At 43.8% G+C, this 18,864-nt stretch overlaps 1 protein-coding gene across 2 annotated transcripts in view; it reads right to left on the reverse strand.

Moving 5' to 3' along the window:
• The window catches only part of KCNH7 (potassium voltage-gated channel subfamily H member 7), a 493,602-nt gene that overhangs the window by 159,780 nt on the left and 314,958 nt on the right, over window positions 1–18,864 (reverse strand). For both annotated transcript variants that reach the window (XM_075317266.1, XM_075317267.1), the window contains exon 4: window positions 5,434–5,862. In XM_075317266.1, coding sequence (XP_075173381.1) covers window positions 5,434–5,862 — 429 coding nt within the window. The remainder of the gene's footprint in view (window positions 1–5,433; window positions 5,863–18,864) is intronic.

Genomic DNA, 18,864 nt, shown 5'->3' on the forward strand with positions numbered 1-18,864 from the left:
CATTAGCAATGATAAGACACTAAGAAGATTTTTAATTCCAAGGATACTTTTTTGGCAGCTACAGTTGCAACTCTTACGTTGGATTATCCTATAGGGTATTATTATACGTCTTGATGGGCAGAATATCAGAACTTGGCGTTTTCCATTTTTTTATGAGAAATATTTGTTCTATTTTTTTTCAATTAGTTGTAACTTTAGGAGTGAGATGTCCTACAGCTTGAAATATTGAGTTGGCTGAAGACGCCCCACTGTTTTGCTAAAAATTCCCTCGTTAATTTACTTATCTGATCATGCTCCATAGACATCTGCCTATGATAAGCATCTTGCTCTTTGGCCAAGAAGTCAGCAGTAGAGATGATCGAACCTGAAGTTCGGTTTTCGGTATGAACTCATACTTTTCCAAAAAAAAAACAAAGTTCGGTTTCGGAGTTCAAGTGCTTTACAGATGCAAACCACTCACGCGAGTGTCACTGTGCTTGGCCCAGTGCGAGCCACTTGGAGTGTTTGATTGGCTCGCACTAGAAGTAATAACAGCATGATCAGATGTAGTGTGCACCAAAAGAATGAAAAAAATCCCACCCACCTGCCCCTGGAAGTGATCTGTTTATGATTGGTTGCATGTGGGTGGAGACCCAAACGGCCAATCAATGACTTTCATTTCATGAAATTCAGGTCACGTCCGGGTCCAATATCGAATTTTAAAAAAGTTCAGCTGGACTAGCAAAACTGGAACTTCCATGTATCCGCTCATCTCTATTCAGCACCACACCCTATTTAAACTCCCAAGAAAGTTTATATAGAGTGTGAAAGCTCTTAAAAAAAATAGCATATTGGATGAATAAGATAAGTAGATAACAATGCCTATATATCGAAAATTGCATCTCGGATTAAAAAAAGAATATTCACAGGAGCTGAGAGGTGGATGTGGAAAGTGCCACTGTTATAAATAGTGGCGATTTAAATAAATGCTACACAGGAAAGACGTAGAAAGTGTTAGGCTACTTTCACACATCAGTTTTCTTCCATCAGGCACAAACCGGAAAAAAATGGATAAAACAGATCCGGCGCCGAATCCGTTTTATCCCCAATGATTTGTATTAGCGCCGGATTGTGCTGGATGGCATTGCGTTGCATCCGGCTTTTGCCGAATCCGGCGTAATTGACTAATGCGGCGGACGGATGGAACGTCTCTTGTAATGTTTTTTGTCTCTGCCAAAAAAAACCACATCGCGCCGGATCTGGCACGATACGGCGTGATTAACAATGGAAGCCCATGGACGCCGTAATGCGGCAAAAACCAGAAGTTCCAGACGGATCTGTTTTTTTTAAACTGAGCATGCTCCAATTTATTGTAAATAACAGATTCGGCAAAAAAACGGACAAAACGGATGCAAAAATGGATGCGCCGGATCCCTTTTTTGACGGATCCGGTATACCGGATCAGTAAAAAAAAAAAAAAAAGGGTCCGGCGCATCCATTTTTTCATATTTTGCACCGAATCCGTTGCATCAGGCACACGCCGGATTGTGCCTGATGCCAAAAACCTGATGTTTGAAAGTAGCCTTAGTGCTATTCAGCCACTGATATGACAAAACAAATTGGAGGACAATCACCGGGCAATATAAAATATTAATATAGGTAGTTTATTATACGGCACATGTCCACTAGGTCACTGACTGGACAGGGCATCAACACTACATGGGAAATTAGGCAGTGGCACAGGAGTAGCATGGGTAAGTAATGGGTATTTGATTTTAGAATATTCCCTAACTTGGGACAACTTTTGTAAAATTCCAGAAATCTCTTTAGCGGTCAATCAACAGTAGGATTTGACCACTTTTATCCCACTCAATGAATAGAAGGCAGCCTCCACCTTTATATTGTCAATGGGGTCCCCAATGAATCATATCACGACCCCCTTAAATGCTCCTCCAGCCTAGTTTGCACGTGCCTTTGAAACTTGTTTTTTGATTGCTGTCATGTCTATTTACCACAAGACGGGTAAAATTTATATTGATGTTCTAGGACCTATGCAGCCATACGATCAGTTTCAGAAGAAAAATCGTTGTGACATATCTTAAAAAGAATCTCCATAATTTACCACCTATTTCTATATGAATAGGTCCAACAGTTTTGATTTTCTGATACGGAGCTCCAAACCTACTGCACAGACATCTATAGAAATGACATGATAACATTTTGCCTGCATGGAGCCACCACTAGAGGGAGCTTAGGACCCTACTGCATACTGATTTTATTATACTGTTTTGTCCACTTTGGAAATATAGGAAGAATGGAAGAAAAATGATCAGAATGGTTCATAGACTTTCCGATGCTTTCAGGATCCTTCTTTGGTTCCTACTTTCTGGTTCATCCCAACAAATAAGAAATGATCTTATACCCAATATTTGGCAGTATACGTCTGAGTTGAACTAGAACATAAGTGGTTAAGTTCCTTCGGGAGAGTATCACTTCTATTTTTATGCATTTTTTTAAGTTCTGAACTAGAAAATCCCTGCAGTATAGAAATAGTATGCAGAAAGCTCCTAAGCACCCTCTAGTGGTAGCTAGGAGAACTCAGAAATTAATCTTTTAGCGCTACGTCTACGCAGGTGTTTTAGAGCTTTGTATCTGTAAAACAGGGCTCAGATCACTTCAAACATCTATTAAGAAATGATTTAGTTCAGCATTCTGGGCCAAAAAATGCAGCGTTAAGAGGTAAACTTTCCCTTTAAATGACTATAAAATGTCACGTCGTCGACCCCTTATGACCACCTTACTATAGGAACATGGGCACGAAACAGTGACAAACGTATAGACGTATAAAACTTTCATTTTTAAGGTCACTATCTATTATTGCTACTACTCACTTCTTCTCCTCGGAGGGAATACAATACAGAACTCCGCAGGACGCTTGGGAGAGAAATGTTTTGGAAAGATGCCCTGGCTAGCATATAGCTAAGATCAAGCGATCAATAAAAATATCTGTTCCAAATAGCAATGTCTCCAGCTCAAGCTATTTTAATAATGGTTCCTTGCAATAGTGGTGCTAATTTAATGTTAACTCTTTACCACCCGTTCAATAAACCTTACAGATCCCTCTGAAGTTGCTTTATGTAGGTCATTATGGGATATTTAATGTATCTAGAGTCCTACAACTTCAATGTTTATAGAACGCAGTTGTGAACTTGATATAGAGAAACAGAACCCAATTAAATCAATATTATGAAAACTAGTCATTCTTACACAACGTTAGCCATAAAAAACACTAACTAGGTCTAAAGCGTAGTGACGAGTATCGTATTAGTTTTGTGCATTTTCCTAATGATGCTGATAAGGCTGTGGTGTTCTATTTATTTAGTACAGCTAAATGTGTAATAGCGAAAAGTCCAACTGGATTCCCCTGATATGAGAATAGGGGTTCCAAAGTTGTCTGTGTGAATGGCGCACTAGTGAGCATGTGCGACCTCTGTTGGTCACACATGCTCTGTACTGTACTGCTGTACTGCTCTCCTTTGGTTCACCCTGTTATCAGGATCAGTGATGGTCTTAGCAACCATACATTTATCATCATCTATCCTAAAGGCTGCTTTACACGCAGCGATATCGCTAGCGATGTCGCTGGTGAAAGCACCCGTCCCCATCAGTTGTGCGTCACGGGCAAATCGCTGCCAGTGGCGCACAACATCGCTAGGACCCGTCACACATACTTACCTGCCTAGCGACATCGCTGTGGCCGGCGTACAGCCTGTTTTCTAAGGGGGAGGTTCATTCGGCATCACAGCGGCGTCACTAAGCGGCCGCCCAATAGAAGTGGAGGGGCGGAGATGAGCGGCCGGAACATCCCGCCCACCTCCTTCATTCCTCATTGCCGGCGGCTGCAGGTACGATGTTGTTCCTCGTTCCTGCGGTGTCACACATAGCGATGTGTGCTGCCGCGGGAACGACGAACAACCTGCGTGCTGCAACAGCAACAATTTTTGGGATTAGAACGACGTGTCAACGATCAACGATCAGGTGAGTAATTTTGATCGTTAGCGGTCGTTCGTGCGTTTCACACGCAACGTCGTCGCTAACGTGGCCGGATGTGCGTCACGAATTCCATGACCCCAACGACATCTCGTTAGCGATGTCATTGCGTGTATTTAGTCTTGATTAATCAGAACCTTAAGCCTGTTTTACACGTTGCAATTTCGTATACGATATCATATGCGATTTGCAACGCCCCCATCGTATGTGCAGCACGTTTAATTTGTTGAACGTGCTGCACAAACGATTAACCCCCGTCACACGTACTTACCTGTCCATACGACCTCGATGTGGCCGGCGAACGTCCACTTCCTGGAGTGGGAGGGATGTTCGGCGTCACATCGACGTCACGCGGCAGTCGGCCAATAGAAGCGGAGGGGCGGAGATGACGTACATCCTGCCCACCTCTTTCCTTCCGCATTGCCGGCTGGAGCCGCGGGAGGCAGGTAAGATCTGTTCAATGTTCCCGGGGTGTCACACACTGCGATGTGTGCTGCCTCGGGAACATTGAACAACCCGACGTGCAATTCTTCAGGATTCAACGACGTGTATGCGATGAACGTTTTAACGTTCAATCGCAATCGCACGTAGATGTTACATGCTGCAATGTACCTTACGATGCCGGATGTGCGTCACTTACGACGTGACCCCGCCGACACATCGTAAGATATATTGTAGCGTGTAAAGCGGGCTTTAGTGTCTCTTTATTTATTTATCCTGCTCTATGAAAAAATTGTAGTACATATGGATCAATTGTTAATATCTGCTCTTACTGATAGTTTGTCAACCAGTTTGCCAGACTTCCAAATGGAGAATCTGCCAAATTATGCGGTAATAACCACTGATTGCTCATTCTGCTACATAACTAGTCAAAGGCAGCCCCATGAAACCGCTAACTGGAAGCCATATTGGTTGTGTCCAAGCTTTCCCAGAAAATGATAAAGAAATATTATAAATATAGAAAGTGTTGAACAGAATAAATAGCATCTTGATGCATAAGAACCACGTATACCAAACAATCATGGAGGCTGTTGAGTTCAGGTCAAGAAGTGCCGTGAACGGTCCTAACATTGTGACGAGTACTCAGACCATGATCTGTAAAATCGGCCTAATGGGGAGAAGTCATCTCCTCGATGGGTGGAGTGCTTGACATACAGGTCCAGACTATAAATTAATTGATACACGGCCAATGATAAAGGGGCCCCTAATGAACTGAGCCCATCTGCCACTCTATACAGCGATTGTTTGTTATCTCAGTACACGGTAATCTATCAATCAAATCTTAGGACATGTTACTTCAACACAATTTGGCATTCAAATATTTGAAATTCTGGTTACATTTTATTTCCCCTTCCAAAAACTGCTTATTTTAAGGCTTTTGACATTAAAAAGAGGGTATCATACCTTCACTTGCATGTCGGTCTCTGAAAACACTTTTGGGGTGAATGCTAAATCCTTCAATATCCTGCACCGAAGACGCTCGTCTCATGCTACAAATGCTTTCTTTTGACCGTGAGTGAGACACGTGAGACCCCGCATGCATCACGTCCGGAAATAGCTGGTCCCATTGTCGTTTCGGTGAGGAATGGTCCAGAGGTCCAGTTATATTAACCAAAGGTGAACACTTGTTTGAGTCGATCAGTGCTTTTGTGTCATCAGCTTCTGATGGGCTGCAACTTTCCTTCGTAGGGGATTTAAAGTGCTTCATGGCCATGGAGTCATCACTGTGCTTGGAAGAGTCCACGATGACGGCATCAGGATCTTCCTGCGGTAAGGACTGTTTTCTGTAGTTTATAAGTCTCAGTGAAGGTAACCGGAATCCAAACAATTTACCTGAAAGACAGATTTTATGTAAGTATGAAAAAGATCCCATCTTTTTTGATGAAAATTAAAAGTCACAGGCATTAATCCGCAGATTGATTAATTTATACCCTTTTTGCATGAACACCGATGGTTGTCTTGTATGTAAAATTGAATTGTAAAACAAACTTATATATCATAATAAAATAATTATAGTAAATATAACATATATACCGTATATATATATATATATATATATATATATATATATATAAAAATAATGAATACATAGTAAATATATAATAATTGATTAATAATAATTAATAAAAATAATAATTGATAACTAATAATGAATAAATAATATAAAAAGAATAATAAATTAAACTAAAAGAAATCATGATTTCAATTGAAACCATGCACTGCTCAAACTAGTTGGACAACCCCTTCTCATTCCCGTTGTTCGCCCCCATAAAAATAAATAAGCCTTTACTCACCTCCGGTGCAGCCACGTGACATTGTTATGACACACAAGCCTCACAACCAATCAGTGCCGGCTTCCTTCTCCCCGCTTTCGGACATTTGGGCAGAAAGTCAGTGCAATGCTTACATCCTGTCCGAAGGCAGAGAGAAGGAAGCCAGAGCTGATTGGTTGTGGGGCCAGCATGTCATAACAATATTACATGGGCCCGGAACGTGGCTTTAGACACCGCTGGAACCGCAGATGCACTGGAGGTGAGTATAGGATTATATATTTTTATGGGGGCGAACAAGGAATGAGTAGAGGATGTCCAACTAGTGTACCACTCCTTTAAAAAGGAACCAGTCATCTAATTCATGCTGCTTGAACCACTGGCAGCACAAGTGGTGCACAATTGCAGCAGTGCATGCGCTGCCCAGTGTAAAGGCCACTTTACACGCAACGACATTGCTAAAGAGATGTCGTTGGGGTCACGGAATTCGTGACACACATCCGGCCTCGTTAGCGACGTCGTTGCGTGTGAATCGCACGAACGACCATTAACGATCAAAATTACTTACCTTATCGTTGATCGTTGATGAGTCGTTCTAATCCCAATTATCGTTGCTGTTGCAGGACGCAGGTTGTTCGTCGTTCCTGCGGCAGCACACATAGCTATGTGTGACACCGCAGGAACGAGGAACATCACCGTACCTGCGGCCGCCGGCAATGAGGAAGAAAGGAGGTGGGCGGAATGTTCGGCCCACTCATCTCTGCCCCTCCGCTTCTATTGGGCGGCCGCTTAGTGATGCCGCTGTGACGCCGCACGAACCGCCCCCTTCTTAGAAAGTAAGTATGTGTGACAGGTGTAAGCGATGTTGTGCGCCACGGGCAGCAATTTGCCCATGACGCACAACCGACGGGGGCGGGTACGCTCGCTAGCGATATCGCTGCATGTAAAGTGCCCTTTAGAGAAGACATACTTTAAAAAGATGTCCAGGGACCAGGAATCTCTGATGACTAGTCCACATGTGACCTAGCAATACACATAGAGACATGCAGACCTTCTACTACTCCTAAAGTCTCAGTGACTGGATATGGCATTCAATTTTTCACTAACCAACTTCACTCCGTGATATTTGATTTTGTATTATTTCTGATTTTGATGTCTCAGCTTTAAAGGAGTTGTCCGGCCATGGGGTACAAGTCTGCATTTACTTTATGTGACTGCAGACTTGTGAGTCCTCACAGCGTGTATTATGCTCGCTGTTAGAATTTTCCAGTGCCAGGAGTAGGCGATCATGTGTATGCAACTTGAATACTTCTGGTCAAATTCAGACTATAAATATCTGGCCTCACTCAATTCATTGCCATTGATCAAGACCACGCACATCTAGTTGGCACATGACCACATGCAGCTCGCCAGCTGACGGCACCAGAGAATCCTGACAGTGTGCGCACTATGAGTATTCGTAAGTCTGTAGTTACATAGTGTGACTTCAGACTTGTATCCTAAGATCGGACAACCCTTTTAATACATGCATATGCTTTATTCTACTACAAAACTGCACTTCATGTTGTATGGTACTTGTATATTTTTTTTTCATTGGCCAGGAACCCTTGTTTATTGGAGATAGGGGATATTTCTGACTAGTTATTATAGGGAGTCAGTTTGGATTATTGTGTACAGCACAACTGTACTTTTTTAACTGTTTTTAACCATTGTGTTGTTTTCTTGTGTTTTGCATTGAAGCTTTAATGTAATTTTCACGATACCCACTAGTGTGCACTGCTATTGTTCTTATAGATCTTGGCCTTTTATAATAGTATACACTACTCACAAAAAGGTAGGGATATTTGTCTTTCAGGTGAAATTTCAGAATGATTCTAAAATGCCCTCTAACCTTTTCAGGCAACTAAATGTGACTGTCTCTAATCTTGTGATTGCACATGTCCAACTGTTCAATGTTTCAGGTTTTTTTGCACAACTTGCTGTTCTCTAACAAGGAACTTAATGGCAAAATTCACAACAGGTGTTTTAATCCATAAACCGCTCAATAAATTTTGGGGTTCGATTAGAATTGGTGTTTTAACAGTCCTCCCTGTTATGCTGTTCATATTTTGACATCATGATACCAAGACAACACCTAACAATAGATCAGCAGTACCACACCATTGTAAGGCTTCAAGCAGGATGTTCCCAGATGGAAGTGTCCACTGAGCTTACAGTTTCACAGAGTGTCACTAGCAGGTTGTACAGAGACATAGAGAGACTGGAAGAGTCACAGAAAGGTAGAGAAGTGGACATCCTTTGGCCACATCCCACACTGACTGTTTCATTGGAACAATACCTTTGAAACCAGATGATTAATGCCACATAAATCCAGGCACATTTCTGGCAGGTGAGAGGCACCCAAGTGTCATGTCAGTCCATTCTAAACCATTTACATCAGTGTGGTTTGCGTGCTAGACGACCTGCAAGGGTACCTATCCACACCACCAGGCACAGGCATCATCATTATGCTGGATAAAGGGACCAGTGGGCCTCAGTGCTCGTCACTGATGAAAGTCGATTCATGCTGAGCAGAAATTATGGCCACCAATGATGTTGGAGATATCAAGGAGAGTGCTGTGCATTAGCCACTGCTGTCACCAGGTGGTGGTGTTACAGTGTGGGCATTTGTATCTTGTCAATACAGAATGACCCATTACTTTGTGAATGGTGCAGTGACAGCCCCTACTACTGGAATAACTTCATTAATCCAGCCATTGTGCCTCTGTATGAACAGCACAGGCCTAATTTAATCTTCATGGAGGACAATGCTCCAGCTCATTGAGGTCGCATCATTAGGGAATGGCTTCTGTAGACTGGGGGGACCTCAAATGGAGCGGCTCCACTTTCTCCAGACCTGAATCCTACAGTAAACCTAAGAAATCAGCTGAGTCACCATGTAGAGGTCGTAACTCTGTACTCCAAAGCCTCAATGACCTGATAGCCACCCTTCAAGAAGACAGACAATAGCTCCACTAGTGACCAGCAGGAGACGTCGTTGTCAGCTGTAATTGATGCTCAAGGCCACAGGACAAGTTATTGAGACACTGATATTTTGGGGGTATATCTACTACTGATGTTGACTTTTGTTTCAATAAATTGCATGAGATGAGGAAATCACCATTGCTGCTGCTACTTAAATTTCAGACTGTCCTGATAAAATATCATTCTGGCGTGGAATTTTTTTGCTTTAAATAAATTTTATCTGAGAGTCAAATATCAATAATCAATAACTTTTTGTAAGTAGTGTACGTGTTTGGCTATGCGAGTATTTGAGTATACAGGACCTAGAGATTGTGTTGATTGTGCCGGTTGATTTGCTACATATCGGATGACAAATTAGATGCATGTTCACAATGGCGTCTTTCTCTCCACTCGCTTAGACTGACAGGTCTCTCCCTATGTGTGTCTACAGAAAGACTTGTCAGTTAAAGGGATTGGGTCAAGGAAACCCCACCAGGAATTTTCCTTGGATTAGTCACCTGAGAAACATATTCCTGGACCGCTTCTTAGAGGTTACCTGTCAGCAGATTTAGGGCCTATAAGCTGCGGCCACCACCAGTGGTCTCTTGTATATAGCATTCTAACATACTGTATATAAGAGCCCAGGCCGCTGTGTAGAACGTAAAAATCACTTTACAATATTTACGTAAACGGTCGCTGCGGTGGAGTTGGGTCATATGGGAGTCTCCGTTCTCAGTTGCCGGTGGCTCCTCTTTCGGCCATCTTCGTCCTCCTTCTGAAGCCTGTGTGCATGACGTGTCCACAATTGCCGGTCCCGCATAGGCGCACTAAAATACTTTGATCTGGCCTGCTCAGGACAGATCAAAGTGCACCTTCGCAGGACCTCAATGCCGGCGAGTGTGGATGACGTAGGAAGCGTCATGCACCCTGGCTTCAGAAGAAGGATGACGAAGATGGCCAAAAGAGGAGGCGCCGGCACCGGAAACGCCCATATGACCCAACTCCACTACAGCGACCATTTAACTGTTTTTTATGTTCTACACAGCGGCCTGGGCTCTTATATACAGCATGTTAGAATGCTGTATATAAGAGCCCACTGGTGTTGGCTGTAGCTTATAGTCACCAAATCTGGTGACAGGTCCCTTTAAAGTAATGTAGCATTGCAGACTAAAATATACACAACTGCAATAGCACAGCTAGTATCTGAATCATGGTGCCCTTGGTTCAGGCCGCATGGATCAGATGACAGATCCCTCTAATTTACATGCTGAGTCCACATTTTACCGCCCTTGGATCTTTCCCCCCATTTTCTAGTGCACTATATGGAAAAAATAATACTTTCATTCAAAAGTAAAACTCGTCCAGCAAAAGAAAAAAAAACTTCATATAATTATGACAGAAAAATAAGAAAGTTATCGCTCTTGGAAGAAGTGCAGGAAGAAACTAAAACAGAAAAACGGAAAATCGCCGGATGGTAAAGGGGTTAAAGGGGTAATATAAAGAAATGATAGCATACCTCTGAAATGTTTACTTCCCATCATGCGATTATTTTATACCCCAGCCTATGATATTCCAGGATCCCCAAATTTTTTAAAAATACCCCTAACTAAATCTGCAGGACTGTTTTATAGATTTGCATGAAAAGGGGTACTTCTTAGGAATGGTAATAGGTGTAAAGGGTTTATTTGGGATTAAAGGTTGGGAGGTATAAAGTCAGGGTTGGTGCACCAGGAGACGTGATCTTCAAATTATGCATCTGACTATACAGGTTTATTCAGATTGTCTCTTCAGGGAGTAAGTAGACGAACGCTAATGTCACCTATTGGAAGTAGCAATCCTAAAAGTCAAAAGTGGCCCTTTAACAAGAATTTTCATATGACCTAGGATTTATGCCAGATCAGAACCTCAACTTGCAGACACGGTGTTTCGGGGTGATTGTCCCTCGTCAGTGCAAAGTATGAGATCTGATCTGGCTGAATGAGAAGCTATAGTGGGGTCTAAGGGGAAAACCTTTCTCCTTCCTCCTATACAGATTGATTCATAGAAGTAGATGACAGTACGGACCCCAGTGACTATGGCTCATGGTATGTTGCCTCTTGGGCTCTTCCACACATGAAGGAATACTGGATGTGAGGATGTAGTGTATGTATTGATGTATTGATGTAACTGTTTTGTTCCGGTGTAAACTCACATTCAATGTAATGAAGTATTGGTCTAATCAATCATCTTCCAGCCGCGGTAACACACTGTAATATGAGGCAGATTAGTCACAATCCTCCATGCATTTAATTCATGCCAGAAGAGCACACTAGTATGTAAAAGCATACTGAGAAACCTATATCTGGAGCGACCATGTGGACAGCAATTTACAAATGTTATTCTATAAAAAAAAAAGATTCCAAATTGCACAAGGTTGTAAATACCCCATGGATGGAAATAGAAGAGAGAACCAATGGCCTCACCTAGGCTAGGGCTACATGGCAAATTTGGTGCCGCTGCTACATGAATGGAGTTGCATTATGACTCTTGCACCGTGACAAACAAGTCACTAAAAATCTAACTGAGTCTGATTTTTTACTTGCTTCTTGCACAAGTATAGCTATTGCAATGAAACCCCATTCATTTCTATAGCATTGCGATATTGCCGCGGTGCCAATACTGACTTTTTCTGATCCTCCGTATCACTCAATACCATAAAACTAGAAATTCTCTCTTCAGGGAGGAAGAAGACAAACTCTAGCGCCACCTATTGGCAGTAGCAATCCTAAAAGTCAAAAGTGGCTCTTTAACAAGCCTTTTCATATGACTTAGGGGTACTTTGCACGCTGCGACATCGCTAGCTGACGCTGCGATGCCGAGCGCGATAGTCCCCCGTCGCAGATGCGATATCTTGTGATAGCTGCCGTGGCGAACATTAACGCTACGGCAGCTTCACACGCACTTACCTGCCCTGCGACGTCGCTCTGGCCGGCGACCCACCTCCTTCCTAAGGGGGTGGGTCGTGCGACGTCACAGCGATGTCACACGGCAGGCGGCCAATAGAATCGGAAGGGGCGGAGATGAGCGGGATGTAAACATTCCGTCCACTTTCTTCCTTCCGCATAGCCGGTGGAGGCAGGTAAGGAAATGTTCCTCGCTCCTGCGGCTTCACACACAGCGATGTGTGCTGCCGCAGGAACGAGGAACAACATTGTATCTCCTATTGGTGCGACATTATGGAAATGTCCGACACTACACAGATCACCGATTTACGACGCTTTTGCGATCATTTATCGGTGCATCTTGGCTTTACACGTTGCGACGTCGTTACTGACGCCGGATGTGCGTCACTTTCGATTTGACCCCGACGATATCGCAGTAGCGATGTCGCAACGTGCAAAGTACCCCTTAGGATTTATGCCATATCAGAACCTCAATTTGCAGAAAGGCTGTTTCGAGGTGATTGTCCCTCGTTAGTGAAAAGTATGAGATCTGATCTGGCTGTATGAGAAGCTAAGATGGGTTCTTAGGGGAAAGTTTTTCTCCTTGTGGAGACTGACAAACCAATACAGCATGCCAGTGGTGAGGAGACTTATACTGGCAATGCTGCAAGCCTAACCTGTGCAATAATCATGCTTTCTAATCAGCATCCTGATATGCCACACCTGTGAGGTGGATGGTATGGAGACATAAAGGACAGTGGATGCTCTCGTCCGCTGGCCTGGCTGTCTTCAGAAAGACTGCACAGACCAGGACTCATCCCACTGAACGCCCGCACTCCTTCCTCATGGGCAGAATACTAACAGATAATAGGGCTCCGGGCAGTCTGACACAAAACAGTGGCTAACTTATCTTCATTTGCTGAACAAAGGAACAATACGTCTGGCCTAATTAAGAACAGTTCACAAACCACACAAGTGGCCAGATGCTGAGTTGTCACAGATGGATTATCTCAGCAAAGGATAAGTGCTCACTAACATAGAATTAGATAATTTTGTGAACAATATTTTAGAAAAAAGGGCTTTTATGCATAGTAAAAAAGTCTATGTTCATGAAAAGCTCAAAAAAGTTCACCTCATGAAAAATGGGAGCAAAATAAAAGTGTTAAGTTCATATTTTTGTTTAGTATACATCTTCAAAAACTTGTTATCTAATATAATAATAATAAAAATAATAATAATATGTATTCATTTAAATAGCGCTATTAATTTCACAACGCTTTACATGCATTGTTATATTGTTATACATATTATTTTAGGGAATTATATTTAAGGAATAACTTGCTGGTCACCTCATCTGGTAGTCCCAAAAAGTCTAAAAAAAATCCCCTGTGGCCAGTGTAAAAATGACAAGATTTTTATTGCTTACCTTTAATACAGATTTTGAAAAAATAATTGCCAAAAAAAGTACACCCAACTGTAAATGATAACAGCACATGCCCGTTGCCATCTACAGGCAAGAAGTAAAGAATATGAATAAGACCTTCCTCACATCCCTGCAGGCATATTAACAAAATTGCTCCTAATTGCAATCCCAATAATACCTGTATAACCTTCATAATGCAATTCTCTAATATAATATTGAAAAGGGAACTTGCCTTTAAGTGGAAGTATAAAGGGAAGGGCGGGGGCGCTGTGACCACCTCATTTATTCTCATTAGGAGATTGTCACCATTAATATATGACAAATAGTCCTATAATTGGTGTGAACAGTAAAGGCTACTTTACACACTGCGATATCGGTCCCGATATCGCTAGTGTGGGTACCCGCCCCCATCTGTTGCGCGACACGGGCAAATCGCTGCCCATGTCGCACAACAGCCGTCACACATACATACCTGTCCGGCGACGTCGCTGTGACGGGCAAACCGCCTCCTTTCTAAGGGGGCGGTCTGTGTGGCGTCACAGCGACGTCACTGAACCGCCGCCCAATAGCAGCGGAGGGGCGGAGATGAGTGGGACGTAACATCCCGCCCACCTCCTTCCTTCCTCATAGCGGCCGGGAGGCAGGTAAGGGGAGCTTCCTCGTTCCTGCGGCGTCACACGCAGCGATGTGTGCTGCCGCAGGAACGAGGAACAACCTCGCTACTGCTGCAGTAACGAGATTTGAGAATGGACCCCCATGTCGCCGATTAGCGATTTTGCACGTTTTTGCAACGATGCAAAATCGCTTATCGGTGTCACACGCAACGGCATCGCTAATACGGCCGGATGTGCGTCACGAATTCCGTGACACCAACGACTCCGCATTAGCGATGTCGTAGCGTGTAAAGCCCGCTTTAGAATCATATGAATGCAGAAGTAAAAACCTGACCAGGTAACACAAGGGTAAACTAAAGGCCGCTTTACACACAACGATCTCGTTAGCGATGTGACACACCCAGATCGTTGCTACGATTTGCCGAGATCGCTCATAGGTCGTTTTGTAGCGGTCACACAGACCCATCTAACAAACGGGGCTACATCGTTCAGCAATATATTGTTTGACCAAGGCGGTCGTGTGGACACCGTCACACAGCATTCCTCCCAACGAGTCCGGCAACGACAGAGGCGTATAATTGTCCATAGCATACACCCTGGCGTGACACCAATCAGAGCGGAGGAGGCGTGGAGCATTGCTCGTAACTGCACGCCCGCGTCGCTGATGACGGACGCACTAATGATGTTGTTTATCGTTGGCAGGGTGTCAAACGTAGCGATATGTCTTCTGCGTTCGCAACGACGAACAATATTTTGAAAATGAACGATGTGTCAACGATCAACGATTTTCGCTAGTTTTGCAATCGTTCGGAGTTGCTCGTAGTTGTCACACGCAACGACGTCGCTAACGACGACGGAAGTGCGTCATGAAAACTGTGTCCCCAACGACATATCGTCAGATAAATCGTAGCACGTAACGGGGCCTTTAGGCTCTGTTTACACTGATCCAGGCTCTGAGCTCAGAGAACACTTCTGGAATCTATAATCCAATGTGTCCATAGAACTGTTCAATGTATGGCAAAAAAAAAAAAAAAAATTTAAAGTTTTCATTTCATTTCATTGAAGTTATGAGATACATAAAATGAGAAAATAAAAACAATTTCAATGTACTTAAAGAAACAGACGGAGGAAGGAGAGAAAGCCTTGACCATGGTGGAATATGATTATCCAAAATATCTTGACACGTTGAACCATTCGAATTTCGGCTCACTAGACAACCTAATACAACCTCTGAAAATCAAGACCCTATCATTGTCCCTCTTCTACCAAACCTTGGTCTTCTACACGGTTGCCTTGTGTCCAACTTTTCTCTGGCATTTGCCAAACCCAGGCGCCTCCATCAGGTGCCAGATGGAGACGTGTGATCCATCACTGCACAGGACGCATTTACACTGCTCCAAAGTCCAGTGTTGAAGGCTTCACAAAACTCCATCCAACGTTGGGATTGTGCTTGGTGATGTATGGTGTGCATTATGCTACTTGGTCAGTGAAACCCAAGCCATGAGGCTTCAGGCGCAAAGTTTTTCTGCTAATGTTAAAGGACAGATGGTATTTACATGCAGATTATTTATATATATATATATATATATATATATATATATATAGATATATATATATTATATATATATATATACATATATAATATGTGTGTGTGTGTGTATATTTATATATATATATATATATATATATATATATATATATATATATATATATATATATATATATAAAATCTTGTATATACTTGTATATTATTTTAAACATATATAAACATGTATAAACACCATGCGGAGCTGCCGCCCCACCACCGTGCGGAGCTGCCACACAGCCTACACCCCACCTACTGTCTCCTCCCCAAAATCCTTTAGAATGTAAGCCCACAAGGGCAGGGCCTTCTTCCCTCTGTACTAGTCTGTCTATTGTAACTTGTATATGTATTCTGTATGTAACCCCTTCTCATGAACAGCACCATGGAATTAATGGTGCTCTATAAATAATAATAATAATAATAATAATTAATAATAATTGGAAGTGCAGGTATAGGAAGAAAATGAACTTATAGTCTCCCTGCAGCTGCTGGCTTCCAGTCACCTGTGTAGTGCTGGGATAGTGATCAGTCAAATTCAGCACTCCACTTGCAATTAGACAACTAAAATGGTATTTACATGCAAATTACAACTATGGCTGCAAGTAAATACTTTTTTTTTTTTTTTTGCTGACAAGTTCCCTTTAGGCTATGTGCACACGTTGCGTTTTTTTCAGCGCGGAAAAAAACGCACCCTCTGGCAGAGGGGAGAATTGTAAACAATGCGTTTTGGAAAAAAACGCATCAAAAACGCATGTGTTTTTCGTGCGTTTTTAATGCGTTTTCTTTAGGTGCGTTTTTGACCACATGATCCAGTGACAGTGCCACAGTACATCCAGTACACAGTGCCAGCCTTCCTGCAGAGATGTGAGTGTTGTCCACGGGAGAACGCAGCTGCCCATGCCCACGATTTGGGTTCAGGCTGCTGTGGAGCTCCATGCTACCTGCAGAGAACACTCTTGTCTCCGCAGCATATATTTACATGCTGATGCTCGGGAAGCTGCGCCACAGGTCAGTTTATGCTGCGGAGAAGAGAAGCAAAGTGGGCACGGGATTTCTAAAATTCCTTCCACTGTGCCTCTACTGCACAACGCAGCGTTATGGACCCAGGGAAAACACTCTGCGCCCATAACGCTGCAAACCCTCATTGTGGGCACACAGCCTAAAATGGATGTCAAACATATATAACGTCTCACCCCCCCCCTGCATATTCTAAGCTAGCCTTGTATTTAGCCCCAAAAAAAAATAATTAAAATAAATGACATGGGGTCCCCCCTATTTTTGATAGCCAGTCAGGGTAACGCAGACAGCTGTAGCCTGCAAACCACAGCTGACAGCTTCATCTTGTCTGGTGATCAATTTGGAGGGCTCCCCAAGCTGTTTTTTTTATTTCTAAATAATTAAAAAAAAAACAAAAAAAACCCCGTGGGTTCCCCCCCCAAATTAGATCACCAGCCAAGGTGAAGCTGACAGCTGGGGTCTGGTATTCTCAGGATGGGAAGAGCCATGGTTATTGGACTCTTCCCAGCTTAAAAATAGCAGGCCACAGCCGCCCCAGAAGTGGCGCATCCATTAAATGCGCCAATCCTGGCGCTTCGCCCCAACTCATCCCGCGCCCTGGTGCGGTGGCAAACGGGGTAATATATGGGGTTGATACCAGATGTGTAATGTCACCTGGCATCAAGCCCAGCAATTAGTAATGTCACGGCGTCTATTTGATACCAGACATAACTAATTGACAGTAATAGCAAAAAAAATTGACAACCAAAAAAAAATTTATTTGAAAAAACACTCCCCAAAAACATATCCTCTTTCACCAATTTATTGAAAAGAAAAAAAATTGGGTCCGCAGTATCCATTTTTGACGTCCCACGTCGCCTCTGGACCTTCTAGAATATGGGGGGCACGCTCAGGGAACGTGTCCCCCATTTTCTAGTAGTGCAGACCCTCCATTTGAGGAGAGTGGGTGCAAAGAATATGCACCCACTCTCCCCGGGTCACAGCTGCACAGTGCCGAGCAGCAGCCAGCAGCCAGCGCAGCTCACACTGAACACAGGAAGCCGTCAGCTGCTCGGCACATGTGACCGGCGCACACTGTGAAGGAGGAGGGGGCTGCGGGGGATCAGCACTGTGACAGGTACGGGGGTTACCGGGGGACACCGGAGGACACCGGGGGGAATAGGGGGTGACCTGGCAGGGCCTGGGGAGCAGTTTTCTGTCGCATGTGTTATTGCACATGCGACAGGAGTAGGGCGGCCGGTGCGCTGCTGTGTGCGCGGCCATGTTGGATTTTCGGGAGGGGTGTCAGGGGTCGGGGCAGGCACTTTGGCGACACCGGGGGCTTTCCTGAACTTTGCCAGGAAGTGAGGTCAACAGGAAACCTCTTGACCTCACTTCCAAGTAAATGCCTGCGTTCTGTATGCCGACAAAGCCCGCGGACCGCAACAAAAAAGCAGCGAACTGCGTTGTAGCTGCGTTCTGACCCGCATTATTGATTTCAATGGGGGAGAGAACGCAGCCACAACGCACAAAAGAAGTGACATGCTGCTTTTCTTTCCGCACCGATTTTTGGCATCCAAAACGCTGCGTTTAGAAACGCAGCGTGTGCATTGATTTTTCGGCTTTCTCATACACTTTGCTGGGAAAGCTGAACGCATGCAATTTGCCACTGAAACGCTGCGGTTCTAAACGCGTTTCCGCGGTAAAAAACGTAACGTGTGCACACAGCCTTAGGCGGGATTTGCACACTACGACATCGCAGGTGCGATGTCGGTGGGGTCAAATTGAAAATGACGCACATCCGGCATCGCATGCGACATCGTAGTGTGTAAAGCCTAGATGATACGATTAACGAGCGCAAAAGCGTCGTAATCGTATCATCCATAATTACACTGACGCGACGGTACGATGTTGTTCCTCTCTCCTGCGGCAGCACACATCGCTGTGTGTGAAGTCGCAGGAGCGAGGAACATCTCCTACCGGCATCACCACGGCTTCCGTAGGATATGCGGAAGGAAGTAGG

This window comes from Anomaloglossus baeobatrachus, chromosome 7 (assembly GCF_048569485.1).
Source record: "Anomaloglossus baeobatrachus isolate aAnoBae1 chromosome 7, aAnoBae1.hap1, whole genome shotgun sequence".
In the NCBI taxonomy this organism is placed as follows: domain Eukaryota; kingdom Metazoa; phylum Chordata; class Amphibia; order Anura; family Aromobatidae; genus Anomaloglossus; species Anomaloglossus baeobatrachus.